This window comes from Euleptes europaea, chromosome 2 (assembly GCF_029931775.1).
Source record: "Euleptes europaea isolate rEulEur1 chromosome 2, rEulEur1.hap1, whole genome shotgun sequence".
Classification (NCBI taxonomy): domain Eukaryota; kingdom Metazoa; phylum Chordata; class Lepidosauria; order Squamata; family Sphaerodactylidae; genus Euleptes; species Euleptes europaea.
Genome location: NC_079313.1, coordinates 222,566 through 240,068, shown reverse-complemented (window position 1 = coordinate 240,068; position 17,503 = coordinate 222,566). Strand labels below are relative to the sequence as shown.

Genomic DNA, 17,503 nt, shown 5'->3' with positions numbered 1-17,503 from the left:
TGAAGCTTCTGGGCATGCGCGAGGCGGCACGCACGCGCACTAGCGTCCGGAAGGAACCCCCCTCCTCTTTTTTTGTAAGCGGCCCACCTGGTCAAGTGGGCGTGGCTTGCGACCCGCTCAGCATCCCTCCCTGCGGCGGGCGAGCGGGCGCCCTCTGGCGCCTCGGGGAGGAAAGCGAGGAGGCGCCTGTTGATTGGTTGAGGCGCGGCTCTCCGTCGCCCCAGGGGGTATTTCCGGTTTCGGGGAACTGGAAGGAGCAGGATGCTGGGGGACTTGCTGATTTGCGGGTAAGGAGAGGGAAGGGGCGAGAAATGGAGTTGCCAAGCAACCAGCCTGGAGGGGGGCCACTGTGTTGTTCTTTTGCCCCCCCCCTCTAAGCGCTGCCTTATGGGATGGAGCTAAGGGCTGCAGAGCCCCCCCGGGGGGAGGGGAATTATTCCCATCAGGGAGTCGTCTTAAGCAGCCAGGTATGCACCAGGTGCATTCAACGGGAGAGCCGCACCTGCTGGATTATTTCTTTGTCTCCAAAGCTGCAGTTGGCTAATGCCTTTTATTGGGACCTACAGAAAGACCTTAAATAGCAAATAGTATACAATTGCTGATAGGAAGAAAGTAGATTCCTTTGAAATGTGGTGCTGGAGGGGAGTGTGACGGATACCCTGGACTGCCAAAAAAAAAACCCAAATCAGTGGGTTCTAGATCAAATCAAGCCTGAACTCACCCTAGAAACTAAAATGACTAAACCGAGGCTATCGTATTTTGGTCACATTCTGAGAAGACAAGAGTCACTGGAAAAGACAGTCATGCTAGGAAAAGTTGAGGGCAGCAGGAAAAGAGGAAGACCCAACAAGAGATGGATGGACTCAATAGAAGCCACAGCCCTCAATTTGCAAAACCTGAGCAAGGCTGTCAAAGACAGGACATTTGGAGGACTTTGATTCATAGGGTCGCCATGAGTCGGAAGCGACTTGACGGCACTGAACGCACACACACATATAATTGTTACGTTTGGAATGTTATAATAAATCACAGCTGTCTGTAGACTCTTTCAGTTTTGTAAATTTCCCATGGTGGGTAACAATCAGCAAGGCAAAAGGAAAGAAAACAAGCCAAATACAGAAGCACAAGCTGTGACAAAGCTCCCAGGATATCCCTCCCCAGTGGCTTCCTTCAGTGATGCAATTTGTATCTTGCTTCATGAAAAGAGATGAAAGTGGGGTGACAGGAGAAAATATTGACAAATTGAATTAAACAACAATATATCCAGAATGAAATGTATCCCTCTCCTCCTCCACATACACACTAACTTAGAAAATGTTTAGTTCAAATAGAAAAGGCAGCTCTAAGCTGGTCCAGGGGACTATTGTGGGATTGTGTCTTTGCCAGCTCGCCTTCCTCTCCTGGCACCAAAATACCTGTCAGGAGCAAAGCCAACCACCCTTTTCAGGGAATTCCATAGTCTCTGTGTCCACACTCAGAGGCTCTTATATTACCGCTACTGTACCTTTGATGGTGGAGGCATACACAGAAGGGCCTCTGAGGTGGGTTTCAGTACATGGGTCGATCCGTGTGGTCCTTTAGATATCCTGAGCTCAGACAACTGAGGGTTTAAAGGTTAAAACCAGCACTTTAGATTGAGCCCAGCTGAAGTTTCCAGACACTCTCCCAAGGTAGCACTAGGTAGAGCACGCTATGCTAATCCAACTAAGGTGTGAACCATTGTCCCTAGGTTATTCTTAAGGAATGGTCACAGTGGCCAGCCAGCCGGAGACAAAAAGACTTACAGCTGTTGCTGCTGTTTACACTTTTTAATTTAGGGGTGGGCCCAAGTATGCCCAGACTGATAGCCTGAATTTTAAGGAGTGCAATCCCATTTTGCACAGGTTACATACCCATCTCCAATCAGCCATGTTTCCAACCTGACAGCTTTGCTGCCTTTTTTTATATTAAGTTTTGGTTTGGTAGCCAGTGCATCAGTGCCCTTCATTGATAGGAGAGTGAGAAAAGGGGGCTTGAGGGAATAAAACCACTGAGCTGGGGATGCCAAGAAACATACAAGGAGGAGAAGCTACCCCTAAGTTGGGCCCTTTCAGCTCTCCTTCCTCTCCAGGGTTTAAGGATGTTCTGGGATGGGGAGGCTAGGGTAAATGTTGAGAAAAAAGAATGCTGCTTCTCCACAGCTGAGTAGACTGTAACATCTCTGATTTTCTTCTTCCACACAGGACGCTGTTGGTCAATGCAGGAGCAGTGCTGAACTTCAGGCTGTGAGTGCTGGAGGAACTAGAACTGCCTGGTGTGGGTGGGGATTATGATGGCTGAGCTTTTGGAAACAACCACAGGTGGTCCCATGGTCAGGAGTCAGTGCTTCTCCACCAGCGTCTGGATTGCTAGTTAGACAAACTTTAGAGACGTCCTGTTGCTTGGTAAACCACATAGTTCTTAGAGTGTAGCTCCATGGTTCAGTCACTGAAATGTCAACATAAAGGGTCTGGGAAAGGCCTGAGAAGCTGGAAAACTGCTGCCTGAACTGGGGTTGACTTAGCTTAAGGCAGATTCATATGTTCAACCTCTCGCCCATCCAATCTGTTTCCAAAGAGCTTCAAAGCACCTTATAAAACACCTTCTGTGTTTTGACCTTTTGCCCTGTTTGGAACTCCCTGTCTCTTCCCACGTCCTTTCCTGTGGGAGCTTTTGTCCTCAGTTCTGAACTACGTTTGTGTTGCTAAGGATATGGGAATAGTTCTTGTGTGTCTCTGACTCTCAGGAAGAAGAAGGAGAGCCAGGGCTTTGGTGAAGAGGTGAAGGAACCAACAACAGGTGAGAGTCCAGACCACCATGGAGTTTCAGTCGAGGTTGTCATGCTGGAATGTTTCAGGGCAGCCATCGCTGACTGCTTAGGCCTTCCCTTGGTGCCTTCTTGTCAGCTCTTTAGCGCAAGAGGAGTCCAAGCAACAATCCTTCAAGTGCAGGGAAGGCAACAGATATTGCGTTGTTGCTCCTGACAAAAATCTCCCAAGTGCTTGTTGTGGTATGGGTACCGTAGATGTCTTGTCCAATTCCTAAATGACAGCTCAGAATAATAAACCCTTGGGATGCTGACTTGGCTCCTTGAAGTCCTCACTGAGATAATGCTTACAAATGGCTCTGAACATATCCTACATCAGTGCCTAACCTTTCCTTTCAGCTGTGTCTCACATAGTCTTCTTGGAATGCATCAGCGATCACTCTATGCAGCATTTTGCACATTTGTGGTGCTGTGGTTGGTTAAGCTTTTCCTTGCCCTTTTCCCTCATTTGTTTAATGTTATGGCCACTCTGGTTGTTTTATTTCTCTGCCTCTCCTTCCTTCTCTCTCTTTTTTTTAAAAAAATGTGTTGTGCACTGCCTTGTTTCCCATTTTAGTACTTAACTATATTAACAGTTAATATTACTAGGTACAGGTATTCTTGCCAGTGTATAGGAGTGTGGGTGGGGAGATATATGCTGGCCATTTTATTTATCTGTGCTTTCTTCCACTTAGGTGATAATATCAGAGAGTTTTTACTGAGTCTGAGGTACTTCCGGATCTTCATTGCTTTGTGGAATATTTTCATGATGTTCTGCATGATTGTGTAAGTGAGAGGGACAGAATCGGGGGGGATTGTTTTTACACCTTATTGTGTGCTTCCTAAACCTGGGATTTAGCATTTACATAATTATTTTTAATTTTTATTCTCCAATCAGTTTTTGTAAAAGAAAAACAAAGCTTTGTGAGAAATTGTATGTCCTAGCTAGTCCAGTTAATAAAAGCATGAAACAGTACTGATCCAGACACGCTTCTCTAAATGAGTTGAAGAGTTAGGCCATATACCTTCTGAGGTGGGAGGTTCAGGTCTCGCTTCACCCATAAATTCGTTGGGAGATTTTCGGTGGCCGCCTTCTGTACGTTCAGGGTGATGATATTGATACTCCTGGTCTACCTGACAGGCCCTTTTGTAACAATAACAGAGGCAAAAAGTTGATAATTTATTTTACCTCCTCTTGTCTACCCTAGGTTATTTGGATCTTAAAACACATCTGATGGACTGAGGTGACAACTGTAAATGTTATACTTGGGAGTCCTCGGAGATGTCTTTCTGACCTTATGAAGTAAAGGATGACTAAGTTTGTAGTACCGGACTCTGACCCGTTCTTTCTTCTGGAATATTAGAGGAGTCCTTTGCAGGTGTCCTCTTGAGCAGAATGCCTTGGTGGAAACTGAAGTCACTTTCTGTTGAGAACTTGCCAGCAAGTCAAGTGCATGCTTCTGTGGCTGGGGCAGGGTGAATTCCCTCTGGCTTCTACCTTTACTCTCTGGAAGAGTTGGGATTCCAGCCCTGTGCCTCCCTCCAAGTGGGCCTGGTCCTGTGCAGGGGTTGGAGGGGGGCTGTCTCATGCAGCTCACAACAACTGTGTGAAGAGGTCCTCTTTTTCATCTTTATGGACCAAACTGAACGAGCTGGGGATTGAGGGTTAGATGTATATGGTGGCCCATGTATCTCCAGCATCTCCTGCCTTCTAGGGTGCTGGGAGGGGGGGCAGGGACTCTGCCTTTGAAGAGGTGCCGAGAGCTAGGGGAGCCCTGGAGCCGAGCTCAGTCCACTGTTGAGCCAACAGGGCAGGAAGCCCGTTTCCCTCAAGTGTAATGCTTCGGATCCTCAAAACTATGTCGACTTGCTTTCAATACAAATTTATTTATTTAACATTACTTATAGTCCACTGGGGAGGGAGGACAGCATGGTATAGCCTGGTCTCATTAGATATCGGAAGCTAAGCAGGGTCAGGTACTTGGAAGGGAGACCACCAAGGAAGGCTCTGCAGAGGAAGGCGGTGGCAAACCGCCTCTGCTTCTCACTTGCCTTGAAAACCCCTGCCGGGGTTGCCATGTCAGCTGTGATTTGATGGCATCTTACACACACACATAGTCCGCTGACTATAAATAAATATAAATATATTTTATAATATATATAAAACAATATTTATGAGTATATCTATACTATAAATACGACCATTGAACACATGAAGCTGCCTTATACTGGATCAGCCCCCACCCCCCCTTGGTCCATCAAGGTCAGTCTTGTGTACTCAGACCGGCAGCGGCTCTAGGGGTCTCAGGCAGAGAAGGGTCTTCCCCATCACCTGTTTGCCTCTGGTCCCTTTAATGGGAGATGCCCCTGGGGATTGAACCTGGGACCTTCTGCATGCCAGGCAGACCTGCATGGTCCTGACCTGCATAGCCCGGGCTATCCCAGTCTCGTCAGAAGCTAAGCAGGGTCTGCCCTGATTTAAGTACTTGGATGGGAGACCACCGAGGAAGGCCAGGGTCGCTACCCAGAGGCAGGCAATGGCCAAACCACCCCTGGACGTCTCCTGCCTTGGAAACCTTAAGGGGTCATAGGTCATAAGTTGGCTGCGACTTGATGGCAAAAATACAAAAACCACCCTGCTGCCCTTTCTTACTGAGACTCCAGTTGTGCTGCACAATATGTCTTTGCAATCAGTTGCAGCAGAGAAACCTAATAAGCAATATGATATATGACAACAAGGGTTGCAGAAATTTTAAACAAAGCAATAGTATTAAACAAGGCGGTAAACCCCCTCCCCCCCACACATTTTGAGGAGTCGTGGGAGGAGACTTGAGAGGCCCCCCCTGCTTTTTAAAGGGCTTTGCGTGGATTTTAGCATCCACGTGTCCAGGGGGAGCGGCCTGGCTTTGCTTGTCTTCGTGGGTGGGTGGGTGTGTTGGGGGAGGGGGGCCCCCACTGCACATGCTCAGGAACAGTGCAGTTTATTCACAAAAGGCGAACAGATTTTTGTATGTATATATACATTTTGTATGTGCATATATATGTACATATATATACACGAACTATGTATATATATATTCTGGGTTTTAGAGCTGCCACGGCTGTGCTGCCTGGATAGGAACTCTTTATAATTTTCAATACCACTTTTAATCAAATGAAATTTGAGAAATAGTTATTTAATTCATGTTATAAAAACCGACGCTCTTCTGAAGCGCCGCCTTGACCCTGGAGCGGAGTAGTGTGTGTGTGTGTGGGGGGGGGGGGCTCTTGGCTGGTTCCGCGGCGGCGGCGGCGCCTCTGAGCCCCCCCCCGACCCCCGACCCCCGACCCCCACCCCCGGGGGACGTTTCAAACGGGCCCAGAGGAGACGGCGAAGGCCGCGGGAGGATCGCAATTCGCCGTCCAAAGCAGAGTCGGGCGCCACGTGCCAATTTTGAGCGAAGCCCTGTGTGTTTTCGTCTTAATGGCGGCCGAGGGGGGGGGTCGCGGCTCCCCTTTTCCCGCCTTTTTCTCCCCCCCTCCCCCCCCGCTCCATTTTGTAACCCTCGAGAGGCGAGAGTCTTTCTGCGCAGGCGCAGATGAGCAGCCGCCCTCCCCTCCCTCCGCGCCCGAGGTGCGATGCGCGCGCACCATCGCGGCGGGTCGTTGTGGCTCCGCCCACAGCGGGTGGGGTGCGCCGTGACGCCACAGACGCGCCGTGCGGCGTGCCTTCGCAGCCGCCGTCAGGCGTGTCCCATGGTGCACCGCGCGGGCTGGCTCCTGCCCACAGTTGAGTTCGGCCTCCGCCGCCGCCGCCGCCGCCGCCTCCCCCCCCGCCCCCCCCGCCCCGCCGGCCAAAGGCCCCGCCGGCCCCGGGCGCCCGCCCCTCCGCGGCCCCACGCCCACCCCTTCGCCTCCCGGCGGGGCGCGAGCGGAACATGCGGCGCCGGCTGCCCCGCGGCGAGGCCGGCGAGTGAGGCCGGGAAGAGGGGGGCCGGCAGGGGAGGAGGGAGAGGGGGGCCGGCAGGAGGAAGAGCAGCAGCAGGAGGAGCAGGAGGGGGGGCGCCGCCGCCGCCGCCGCCGCCTCCCCCCCCTGCCCGTCTCGGCTCCCCCCCTCCCCCGAGCCGCCTCCTCCCCAGGGGGGGCAATGACAGCGGCTCCGGGACCCTCCCCGCAGCAGATCAGGGACCGGCTGCTGCAGGCCATCGACCCCCGCAGCAACGTGAGTGTGCGGCCGGGACGGGGGGGGGGAGGGGACGGGAGGGGGGGGAGGGTGGTGGTAGAGGGCGCCCCTTCCCCACCCCGCACGACCAGACTCCGGTGGCTGGGTGGGTGGGTGGCGCGCGGGGCCTGGCTCCTCGCTCGCTCGCTCGCTCCCTTCCTGCTCGACTCTCTCTCTCGCGCCCGCCCCTCGGCCCCCCTTACCTGCCCGTCGGCCCAGTTCCGCCCCCTGGCTGGGGGGTCTGCAGTTGTGTCGCACCTTCGCGTTTCTCGGCCTTCCGCGTTTGCCAGACCTCGGCCGTCCTCGTACCGCCCCTGAGAGGTAGGACACGGTTCTCACTGCTTCCCTCCGCCCCCCCCCATATTATGCATGGGTGGGTGAGTGGCGGGGGGGGGGTCTGAGTTGTGATCTTAAGGATATGTAATGAACTTACGCCAGAGCTGAGCTTTGGACCATGGTCACAGCTGTTGTCTGTCTTAATAGGTCACCCCAGTCATAGAATCAGTGAGTTGGAAAGGATCCCCAGGGTCATGTAGTCCAACCCCCGGCACAATTCAGGAAAGTCACAACTACCTCCCCCCAACACACCCAGTGATCCCCTACTCCATGCCCAGAAGGTGGCCAAGATGCCCTCCCCTTTCATCATCTGCATTCCTCTTGATACCCCCCCCTCTGCATCTTTGCCCGTTTCCCCCCACACACTCACACACAGGAAGGATGGGGGCAGTGCCATCCCAAAAGCCAAAGCATACTTCCCTGTGCTTTCCCTGGGGGATTCCCTTCCCGAGTGCTGAGCACCTGCCCCAGATGCTCTGTGCCCCGTCCCTCTCTCCGAGACGCTTGCAGGTTTCCTCCTTGGCTGGCCCCGTGTCTTGGGAATAGCACCACCCAGGGCAGGCACCGCAAACACTTGCGTTATGGGGAGAGGAGTGGTGTGGAGCTCTGGGTTTCTCTTTTTTGTCTCAAGGATTCCTTACCTGTAATGCAGTGCTGCTTCTCCCTCCCCCCCCCCCCCGCCCCACCAGCTATTCTGTGCACCAAGTGCATCTCGTGGGAGTGTCCTGCATGGGGCTCCCACCTTTGGGGTGTTCTGTTCCCCAGCCCGAATCCTTGTAGGGTCTAAACGGCTCTGTCACAGAATTAGTCATCCTCTCCTCTCCAAACTTGCTGCCTCTCCCACACTTTTGCCCAAACCTGGGCGCTGTGTCTTCCCTATCCAGCTGCTCACCTCTTCCTGAGCTGTACTTTTGCCTCTTTCACAGGTGTGACAAACATACGGAGGTCATTTAGAATCATAGAATCCTAGAGTGGGAAGGGACCACCAGGGTCATCTAGTCCAACTCCCTGCACAATACAGGAAATTCACAACTACCTCCCCCACACACACACACACACATTTGCTGCACCCCTCCTCCCGGTTTGTGAATCGCTGCTCTAAAACCTCTTTTTGGGAGTGGGCTGTGTTGGGAAAGCTCTTCTGGGTCAAAGGAGCCTACTTCAGCTCCCCCTTGTTACCACTGAAAGATCTACTTCTGAGCTGGGCTCCTTTTTTTTCCCCTTCAAATAACTTAATCTATTGAATAGTCGAGCATTTTCAAATATTATAAGCGCTAGATGACCTCTGGGGCTTTAGGAAAAAAAGATATCGAAGGGAGGACAGGGTAGAAGTTTAAATTATGCATGGGGTGATGAAAGTGGACAGAGAGAACTTTTTCTCCCTCACATATAGTATTAGAATTCAGGGGCCCTGGGATACATTCTGATGTTCAGAGCAGAATTCATGGAGGAGGAGTCCATCAGTGGCTACTATCCATGGTGAGTAACGGCAGCCTCCCCATTTAGAAGCAGCATTCAGCCTTGCTTGGACTTTACCAGTGCTAGGAGGCCACGTCAGGAGAAGGCCTCAGCCTCCAATGCCCTGTTGTTGGCCCTCCAGCACACTTAGACGACCACCGTATAAAACGGGACGCTGGCCTACATGGGACCCCTGGCCTGACCTCAGCAGGGCTCTCCTGATATTCAGTGACTTGCACAGCCATCCACAGGGCTCAGTGCTACTCGTGAGGAGAGATTCAGGCTGCAGGTGATGCAATGAGTATGAATTCCCTGTATAAACAAGGACCAGAGGTTGCCTTGTTTAGTTTAGGAAACCCAGGACTTGGGGTAGGTGGTGGTGGTGATAGAGAACATCATGGCATTCTACGTATATTTCAGGCTTAACACAAAGTACAGTCCCCATGTTAAAGAGAACGGGCTACAAGAGCTAATGGTGATTAAGCTGATCACAGATTTTGTTTAAGGGTAAGAAGAGGCAGATTAGAAAAACCGAGGGCTGTCTTCAGTTGACCTTCAGTTGGGGAAGGGCCGTAGCTCAGTGGTAGAGCATCTGCTCGGCACGCAGAAGGTCCCAGGTTCAATCCCCGGCAGCCTCTCCAGTTAAAGGGACTAGGCAAGTAGGTGATATGAAAGACCTCCACCTGAGACCCTGGAGAGCTGCTGCCGGTCTGAGTAGACAATGCTGACTCTGATGGACCGAGGGGTTGGGTGGGGGTCAGGGCAGCCTTCATGTGTGTGTGTGTGTTCATGTGACCCTGGTTCCATGCAGCAGGGCCCTTGTGGAAGTTCACTATATGATTTCCCCCCTTGTGGGGGGTCATTTGTTGTAGACAGCGCTGAACAGATTTAGGTCCATGTGACCCCGAGTGGGCATCATCTTGGCCCTCTCTTGTTGCCGGAAGCAAGTGGCACGACAGAAGCCCGTAGCTGCTTGATAAGCAGGAGCAGGGGTGTTCTTGAGCCCCTGTGACTAAAGCTGGCCCCGAGGGATGGGGTCAGAGGCTCCTTCTGTTTCTGCACTGCTCTCTGCAGCGGTGAAAGTGGCCACTTTGTCTTGGCGTGCAGAGAGGGGGGGCCAGGGTTTTTGGCTATTTCAGATTCTACAGCTGCTTCCCCAAATCTCTCTTTGTAGGTAGATCTAGAGTGATGTTGTCTGCAAGTCTCGCTGGCACGATGTGTTCCTAACTACTCTAGGGGGTGGTTATTAGTACATGTATGCAGCACATTTCACATGTTCAGCTTGCATCACGTACACAAGGGAGCCTGCAATAGGTCTATAAGCGGAACCGTGTTTCGTGTGACTGTCTGAAGGCTTCCTCGTAAGCTGATGCTTGAGGAGCGGAAATTGGATGTGGCTTCCTTGCTGATCTAGGAGTGAGTATTTGTAGTGTCAGGTGTAGAGGTGGGGTGCCGTTAGCCCAAGTGCAGCTCCTCTTCCACCTTCTCCCACCCCTACCCTGCTCCCAAGGGTTGCATCTTTCTTTCATCCTGTCAGTATTTATTGTCTTGCACACCGTTTTGCACTTTTTATTTGGCTATACTGCAGTGGCAGCCTTTCAGCAAAGCTGAGTCCATCCAGCTGCCACACTAAGATTTTTTGTGTCCTGCCGGTTTGAGGTGGGGGATCTTGCTGTGGCTTCCTTGCAGATGCAACTGACTCTTACCCTTGTCTAGTAGCGATGGTGCTGACCGTCCAAGCAGCTGGCTGGTTTTAAAGTGAGCGGAGTTTCTAGTCTGCCTGCCTTCACTGCCACATTGTTTGTCCAGAAGTGCTGGTGAAAACCTCTTGCCAGGATGTGTTAGGCTTCCTCAACCATAGTGTTTCTCAAGGTTGGGCAGCTTGTTCCATTGCTGATATCCTCTCTCCTCAAACATTTTATCCTCAATCTATTAGTATTTTCCTTTTGAAATAATGACCTCCTTTCGTTGTGGGCACTTCACGCTTTGGCCAGACCAAACAGTTTGTGTCTTTTTGTACTTAACGTACTGGAATAGTTTACGTGGTATAGTGGTTAGAGTGCCAGACGAAGATCCCAGAGGCCCAGGCATGGGTTGCCACTCGGCTGTGGCGCTTCAGTGGGACGGTTTCTGTCAGCCTGTGTCACAAGGTGGTGATTCTAAGGATAAAATGAAGGAGAACCACTTTGGGTCCCCATTAAAGAGATAAATAAATGATCATGGGAGGACCTCGATGTAGATGGAAATCAGCAGAGGTCATTTGAAGCAGCCTTTATGTGTGTGTGTGCGCGCACACACATGGTTTCATCTGGAGCGTTCTTATTATCTGGGAATTGCATGCTTTGGAAGCAAGCATTCCTCTGAAGCAATAACCAGCTTCGTGTATCGTTGGCCAAGGGTCTGGCTTGTTTACCTCTGTTCTTAGACCGGTACTTTGTGGTGTAGGTCTGTTGCATTAGTTCTCTCACCAACAGCAGCCGTGTCTGCATCCTTCCTTTCTCCCTCAGTTGTTTGCAGCAGCCAGATCTCCTTGGTTTGTGATGTTGTTTCGATGGAGAAGGGTGTGTTGCTACGGGGTTCTTTGAGCTTGCTTAAAGCACAGAGCGCTGCTTCCGAACCCTCTGCCTGTGTGCCATCCCAGGGGGACATGAAAGAATTGATGGATTCTGTAGCTGTAGTTTTAACACTAGACCCAGCCCAGCTTGCCAAGTGCTGTAACCCTTGGGCAGTGGGAAATAACATCCTGTGTAAGTCTCTTTTGCTAAAGACCTTCCTGAGCATGGCTTTTGTGGTTTTGCCCAAGGGCTGTCCTGGACTACCAGATGATACACTGTGTGTCTCATCGCTAAGCACACCAGGGCACTTTCTGTTGGTATCTTTGAGGCTTTCTTTACGCTCCCCAGCTGTTGGGATGTGCACGTATCCATAGGTTGGTGGCATTTTTTATAAAGAATTAAATGGAGCTGAGTCACGATAGTGAATGTTGCCATCACAGTAAGAGGCCTACACTGGTAGGCAGTATCTGCCCTCCATTCCTTTTCTGAAGGGACCACTGCCTGGCTTCTGAGTGTGAATGAACGTGTGGCAGAGTATCTGCATAGTGGCCAGCTGGGTCCTGCCTTCGCAGCCTCAGTGGCCGCGTGTTTGAGGATGGCCAAGCCCGAGAGTGGCCGCTCAGCTTTCCAGGGTGGTGCAACACAGAGAGCTTCCCTCTCAACCGGTGGTCACGTTCTCTGTTCTTTCCCTTTTTTAGCAGATACATAACATGGTGGCGGTACTGGAAGTGATCTCCAGCTTGGAGAGATACCCTATTACCAAAGAGGCCCTTGAGGTATGTTTCCCCGTCAAAACCCTAACCCTTCTGGATTGTTTTCAGTGAGCAGCCAGATTTCTGCACAGACTTTAAAAAGAACTTAACTAGAGGGTGATCCTCTCCGTTTGGAAGGAGCAACCAACACAGCGCTGACCGTTTGGTTCTGGCTTCCCAGTCCCTGTATTTGGAATGCCAGGCTGGAAGTAACCCGGGGCAGGGCCTTCCACTGTGATTCGGGCAGTGAGTGGGACACCCCTGCCCCGCTTTCATGGCTATGGTTATCTCACTGCTTGCCTTGATGCAGTTGCTTCTGGCCAAAAGCATTAGGGGGAAAGTTAGCAGTCCTGGCATCTGGTAGCAAAAGGCTGTTGTCACTTCTCACCTTGTTTAATTTTGGCTTCGCTCAACACTTCATGCAGAGGCAAGAGCTGCTTCAGTGGGGAAGCCGGCGGCGGCAGCAGCAGAGCCCAAACCAAAGAGGTTGAGCTAAAAAATACTAAAATTACAAATATATAAATTTTAATAAGATGCACAGTAAAGTTAAAAACATAAGGCCTATAACATAGGCAATCTGTCACAGTCAATAAATACATGCAAACTCATACGCTTTTGATGTAAAATCTTACAATGACCAAAGTAGGACCCAATAAGGACCAAACACGTTTCGTCCTAAAAAAGACCTTCCTCAGTGGTCAGGTATAGAATTGTAATCTAGTACACATCCTAATAATATAACAGTGTCATAATGCACAGTAGAAAAATACATACAAGCCCTTCTAGTATAATTAAGGTGCCTGTAAAGTTATTTATTCTTATATGCTAGATCATGGCTTCCATGTCTCACCTTCTGTTACATGCCGGGCTTCTTAGGATGTGTATACATCAAACTGTGTCTGCTTCATGACGAGCAGTGGCACTGTGCCATGTAGTGAAAGGTGACTGCAGTGGGGTGGTCTGCGTGGCACGTTAGGCAGAGTTGACGGGGGGGAGGGGCAGAGGGTCCTTAGCAGAAGCTCCAGACCACAGCAGGTGCAGGTTTCTTCCCCTGATTGGTGGGGAGCAAAGATTCCAGCTGTGGGCTGAAGCAGTGGCAGTGATGTCCCTCCATCCCCCACCCCCAGTGCCGTTTCCCACGCCATGCCCTGAAAATAGCCTTGCCGAACTGTCATGGGCAGGATACTCCAAAGCGGGAAAAGCTGAGGGATGGGCTTAACATGTTGCAGCCTGGGTAGCGCTCTAACCAGCCCTCCCCTGCCAGTGTTCGTCAGCGAAACAGACAGTCACTTCCAGTTGGCTTGAGCTCAATCCTCGATTTGTGGGGCGTTTCCAGCCCTGCTCCATGCTGCCCAAATGCTTCTGATACATGCAGGGGTGGCTCGCGACTCCCTTCCCAAATCTCATTAGCTGATTTTAGTGGCCAGCTTTGCCCTGCCCTCATAATCTGAGCGATAGAGTAGACAGTTAATCTTGCCACAAATGGGAGGGGGGCGGGGTTTGAAGGAGAGTGTGCGCGCATACACATCTTGTTCCTTGTACTCCTCCTGGTTCTACTGAAGTTGCTGTTTCCGTGGGGGGGGGCAGACTGCAGGAATCTCCCTTCAGAATTGAGCTGCTCTGTGAGGGAGCCATTCCAGATGTCTCAGCTAGGAGGAAGAAGGCCCCTCTTCTGCTCTTGCAAATTATGGGATTCATGTGTGTCCATGGCCCCATTCGACTGTGCATCTTGTCAAGTGACATCTCTCTTGTTTGTTTGTTTGTTTTTAAAATAGGAAACAAGGCTGGGCAAGCTGATTAATGATGTGCGGAAGAAAACGAAGAACGAGGAGCTGGCCAAGCGTGCAAAGAAACTGCTGCGGAATTGGCAGAAGCTGATCGAGCCCGTCACACCAAACGAGGCTGCCTCGAGGGGGTTATCCAACCCACCTGGGTCAGCAAATGGCGGAGCTCACAATTGCCGCACGGAGACCCCTCCTGGGGCTGTGGTGGGAACCAAGCCCATTCACGATGGGAAGAACAGGAACGACGTCCAAAAGTTGAACTCTCCAAAACCAGAGAAGCCAGGGAACCGGAAGCGGAGAGGCGAACCCCACGATGGCCACCAGGGCCCTCCTCTGCCGAAAGTCTCCAAAGCCAGCTGTGAAGTATTACAGAACTCTTCCCCGCCCCCCACCAATGGGATTGGGGGGAGCCCGGAGAGTTTCCCCAGCCCGCCAGAGGTGGCCACGCTGCCTGGGCCAGAAGGGAGCCGAGTGGAGCTGGGTGAAAACGACAAGCCCAGCAAGATCCCCGTGAACGCGGTCAGGCCCCACCCCAGCTCTCCAGGCCTCTTCAGACCCTCTGGGACGTCCTCGTTGCTCAAGACCGCAGTGATGCAGCAGGAGAAAGTGGAGGAGGCGGCCGGCCAGCCCCGGAGCCCCCGTTGCTCCTCGTTCAGCCCCAGGAGCGTCAGGCTGGAAACATTTGCTCGGCAACATGCCACGTGCTCTCCGAAGGGCTCCATGCCGGCTGCGTCTCTGCGGCCTCCCCTCCCGGATGCTTCAGCAGCAGTACCCCTATCGCCGCCTCTTCCTCTGACACACCCGTCAACGCCGCCGGCACTGGCCAGGAGGCTGGAGGCGTCGCAGCAGGTGGGCCCGGAGTCACCTCTGCACTCCCAAGAGCAGCAGGCAGCGCCCGAGGGTCAGCCCTGGCTGGGCGCAGGAGTGTCCCCTGGCGGTGGGGGTGGCCTGCACCTGGCGGAGTCCCTGGCTGGCTTTTCGCCGGACGCCTCCAAGATGGACAGCGACAGCACCGCGTCAGGGTCCGACAGCAAAAAGAAGAAAAAGTACCGGCCCAAAGACTACGTGGTCAACTTGGACGGGCAGGCGCTAGAAGCGGGTGTCAAGCCTGTCCGGTTAAAAAAGGAGAGGCGGCTCACCTTCGACCCCAAGACGGGTGAAATTAAACCTCTAACGCAGAGGGACTCTCTGCAGGCGGACCTCCCTGCTCTTGCCCAGCAGCACAGGACAGACCCGGGCAGGCCGGAGCAAGCCCCGCCCCTGCTGCAGAGCCCCTTCGAACAAACTAACTGGAAAGAGTTGTCCAGGAATGAAATCATTCAGTCCTACTTGGATAGGCAGAGTACCTTGCTGTCCTCTTCGGGAGTGCAGACTCCAGGGGCCCCCTACTTCATGTCTCAATATTTAAAGCAAGAGGAAAGCACTAGGAGGGAAGCCAGGAAGACCCACGTCCTGGCTCCCGTCAGCAGCAAACCCACAAACTTGCCTGGGGTGACCCGAGAGGTGACAAGGGAGGACCTCGACAGGATATCTGACCACCATTGGCCGGGTGTGAATGGTTGCTATGATACACAGGGTAACTGGTATGATTGGACGCAGTGCATATCGCTAGACCCACACGGGGATGACGGGCGCCTGAACATCCTGCCTTACGTCTGCCTAGACTGAGTACAGTTTTGCTAAGATGCTTTTTACACTGGCAGATAGTAAAACGGGCAGGTGCTGAACCACCCCCCCACCCATCCCTGCCCCACTCCTGTCGTGCTGAAACAGGCTCACCAAACAGAGGGTATGTACAAGAACTGGGTCCTGGCAGTCCTCTTTTTTGTGAGGAGCTGCTACCCAGTTTACTAACACAAATTGCAAAGAAAGGCAAATGAAAGTTGATTTAAAACACACACACACACACAGTTTGTAGAGTTCCAAGCTCTCTAGCAAGCCAGACCTTAAAAAGCGTTAGTCCCCACGAAGGGAGAAGGGTATTTCCAGCACTCTGAATGCCAGAATGAGGACAGGCAGGCACAGGCGGGCATTGTGGAAGTGGAACATTAACACAGTAGGTGAGTCTATTTATTTGTCTTGATTTGGTTTTCTTTTTGTTTAAAAAAATAATAATAATATGGCAGTGAGATATTGGGAAATGAACTGTGCAGAACTGTAGTTACCTCTTATTTGCATTGCATCTCTGCACACCAGTTGAGCAGCCCCTCAGTGTAGAGGTTTGGTTTGCCACGACATGCTGTGTTACAAGTCCAGCGGGGAGGGGGGATGACCGTCTTCAGCTCAGCCTTCTGTGGGTGGCTCTGCCGTCTGATCAGGGGTCTTGTCAGTCCAGTCTAAAAGATCCCGCAGAAAAATGCTACTGTCCCCGCCGGCATCACCACCAGCTTGCGTGCGTGCGTGCTCCCCGGCAACATTTTGTAGGGGAGTGAGGAAAGAATCACTCTTTTTTTTTTTTTTTAATCGAGAAGTACTGAGGGTGCTACTAGTTTGTAAATGTCCTGTGAAGGGGGAAATGGGAGCCTGTTTGTATGCTGGAAATATACTTGTTACCATTCCTTTAGATATTGTTTGCCTTACGGATACCCATCACAAATGCGATTTGCAAAAAAAGAGCCTTAGTGAATGTACAGGTAACTCTAGACTTCTGTGTTCCTGAGACGCAGAAGGAGCAACTTTGCTATTGGTCCTTTAAGTGGACACGTTGTGATATAAATGTGGAAATAAAAGAAATTTGCACAAAATGGCGCTGTTGTTTTTATATTTAAAATGTGTGTTTAAAATTAGTTTTGGTTGGTGAGTTGCCCCTTGTTTGGGCCCACGGGGGATTTGTTGTTCCACTCGCTGCTCTTGGTCTTTAAGCTGCGCTTGTCCAGGTGGATTTTTAAAAGTGTCTAGTTTTTATCATGTTGGTGGAAGCAAGTTGGAGCTAATTCTTTGGCTTGTCAGAAATTACATTTTGTATTGAGCATTCACGGGGGCCCCTCCCCCCCCCCACAAACACACACATTACTGGGATTAGCCTTCAGCCAAGGTTAATCTGCTCTGTCTGTTAATGAAATGACAGCAGAAGCCTCCGCCTGTGACTTCCAGATCTCTTTCCTGTGAAAGAATCAGATGGTGTGGCTGGCACCTGTCGCTTGGCCCTCATGTGCTCCCTGTTTCAGCAACCAGCCTGCACTTGTGCCCACGGAGGAGACACTTGCTTCTCAGCACTAGGGAATGGTGCCCCCCGCTCCCGTCTGGGATGAGAAAGCAAGGCTGTGCACATTTTCAATCCATTTTGGATTGAAAAGGAAGCTGCACTCCCCTGCCTCGGTGGCTGCGTGTCACGCTTGCTGCTTGCCCAGAGCACAGGGTGAGGAAAGGGCAGTGAGGTGGGAAAGCGCTCTGCCGGTGCCTGCAACCTGACTTCCCGCTCCCCTTTCTTTCATGTGCAAAACTACAGCAGGCAAGACTTTCCCCATCCATTGTTATTTCCACATCAGAAAAATCTTCCCTGTTGAGTTTATCTGCTAACGATACTGAAAAGCACTGAAGGCAGGATGAGAAAGAAAGAAAAGTGGCAACCCTCGAGTCTGTGGTGGAGGGGT

The 17,503-nt window shown here is 51.7% G+C and overlaps 2 protein-coding genes across 3 annotated transcripts; both read left to right on the top strand.

Annotated features, from left to right (window-relative positions):
- The first annotated feature begins 237 nt into the window (after positions 1-237).
- On the top strand, positions 238-4,096 carry SMIM7 (small integral membrane protein 7). The gene is made up of 5 exons (XM_056845284.1): positions 238-287; positions 2,223-2,264; positions 2,765-2,817; positions 3,520-3,610; positions 4,033-4,096. Exons 1-5 carry the CDS (start codon positions 262-264, stop codon positions 4,046-4,048), a joined length of 228 nt encoding a protein of 75 aa, XP_056701262.1. The 5' UTR covers positions 238-261; the 3' UTR covers positions 4,049-4,096.
- Positions 4,097-6,921: 2,825 nt separating this feature from the next.
- Positions 6,922-15,650, top strand: MED26 (mediator complex subunit 26). Of its 2 annotated transcripts, none has more exons than XM_056844591.1 (3): positions 6,922-7,025; positions 12,073-12,150; positions 13,902-15,650. In XM_056844591.1, exons 1-3 carry the CDS (start codon positions 6,951-6,953, stop codon positions 15,576-15,578), a joined length of 1,830 nt encoding a protein of 609 aa, XP_056700569.1. In that variant the 5' UTR covers positions 6,922-6,950; the 3' UTR covers positions 15,579-15,650. The 2 variants fall into 2 exon arrangements, with proteins under 2 accessions (XP_056700569.1, XP_056700570.1); XM_056844592.1 differs by having other exon boundaries at positions 6,935-7,025; positions 12,076-12,150.
- Positions 15,651-17,503: the final 1,853 nt, after the last annotated feature.

Coding starts and splice junctions, on each gene's coding strand:
- SMIM7 (XM_056845284.1), top strand. CDS start 262: ATGCTGGGGGACTTGCTGATTTGCGG. Junction 2,265..2,764: donor GCAGTGCTGAACTTCAGGCT/GTGAGTGCTGGA, acceptor TCTGACTCTCAG/GAAGAAGAAGGAGAGCCAGG. Junction 2,818..3,519: donor GGTGAAGGAACCAACAACAG/GTGAGAGTCCAG, acceptor TCTTCCACTTAG/GTGATAATATCAGAGAGTTT.
- MED26 (XM_056844591.1), top strand. CDS start 6,951: ATGACAGCGGCTCCGGGACCCTCCCCGCAGCAGATCAGGGACCGGCTG. Junction 7,026..12,072: donor CCATCGACCCCCGCAGCAAC/GTGAGTGTGCGG, acceptor TCCCTTTTTTAG/CAGATACATAACATGGTGGC. Junction 12,151..13,901: donor TTACCAAAGAGGCCCTTGAG/GTATGTTTCCCC, acceptor TTTTTAAAATAG/GAAACAAGGCTGGGCAAGCT.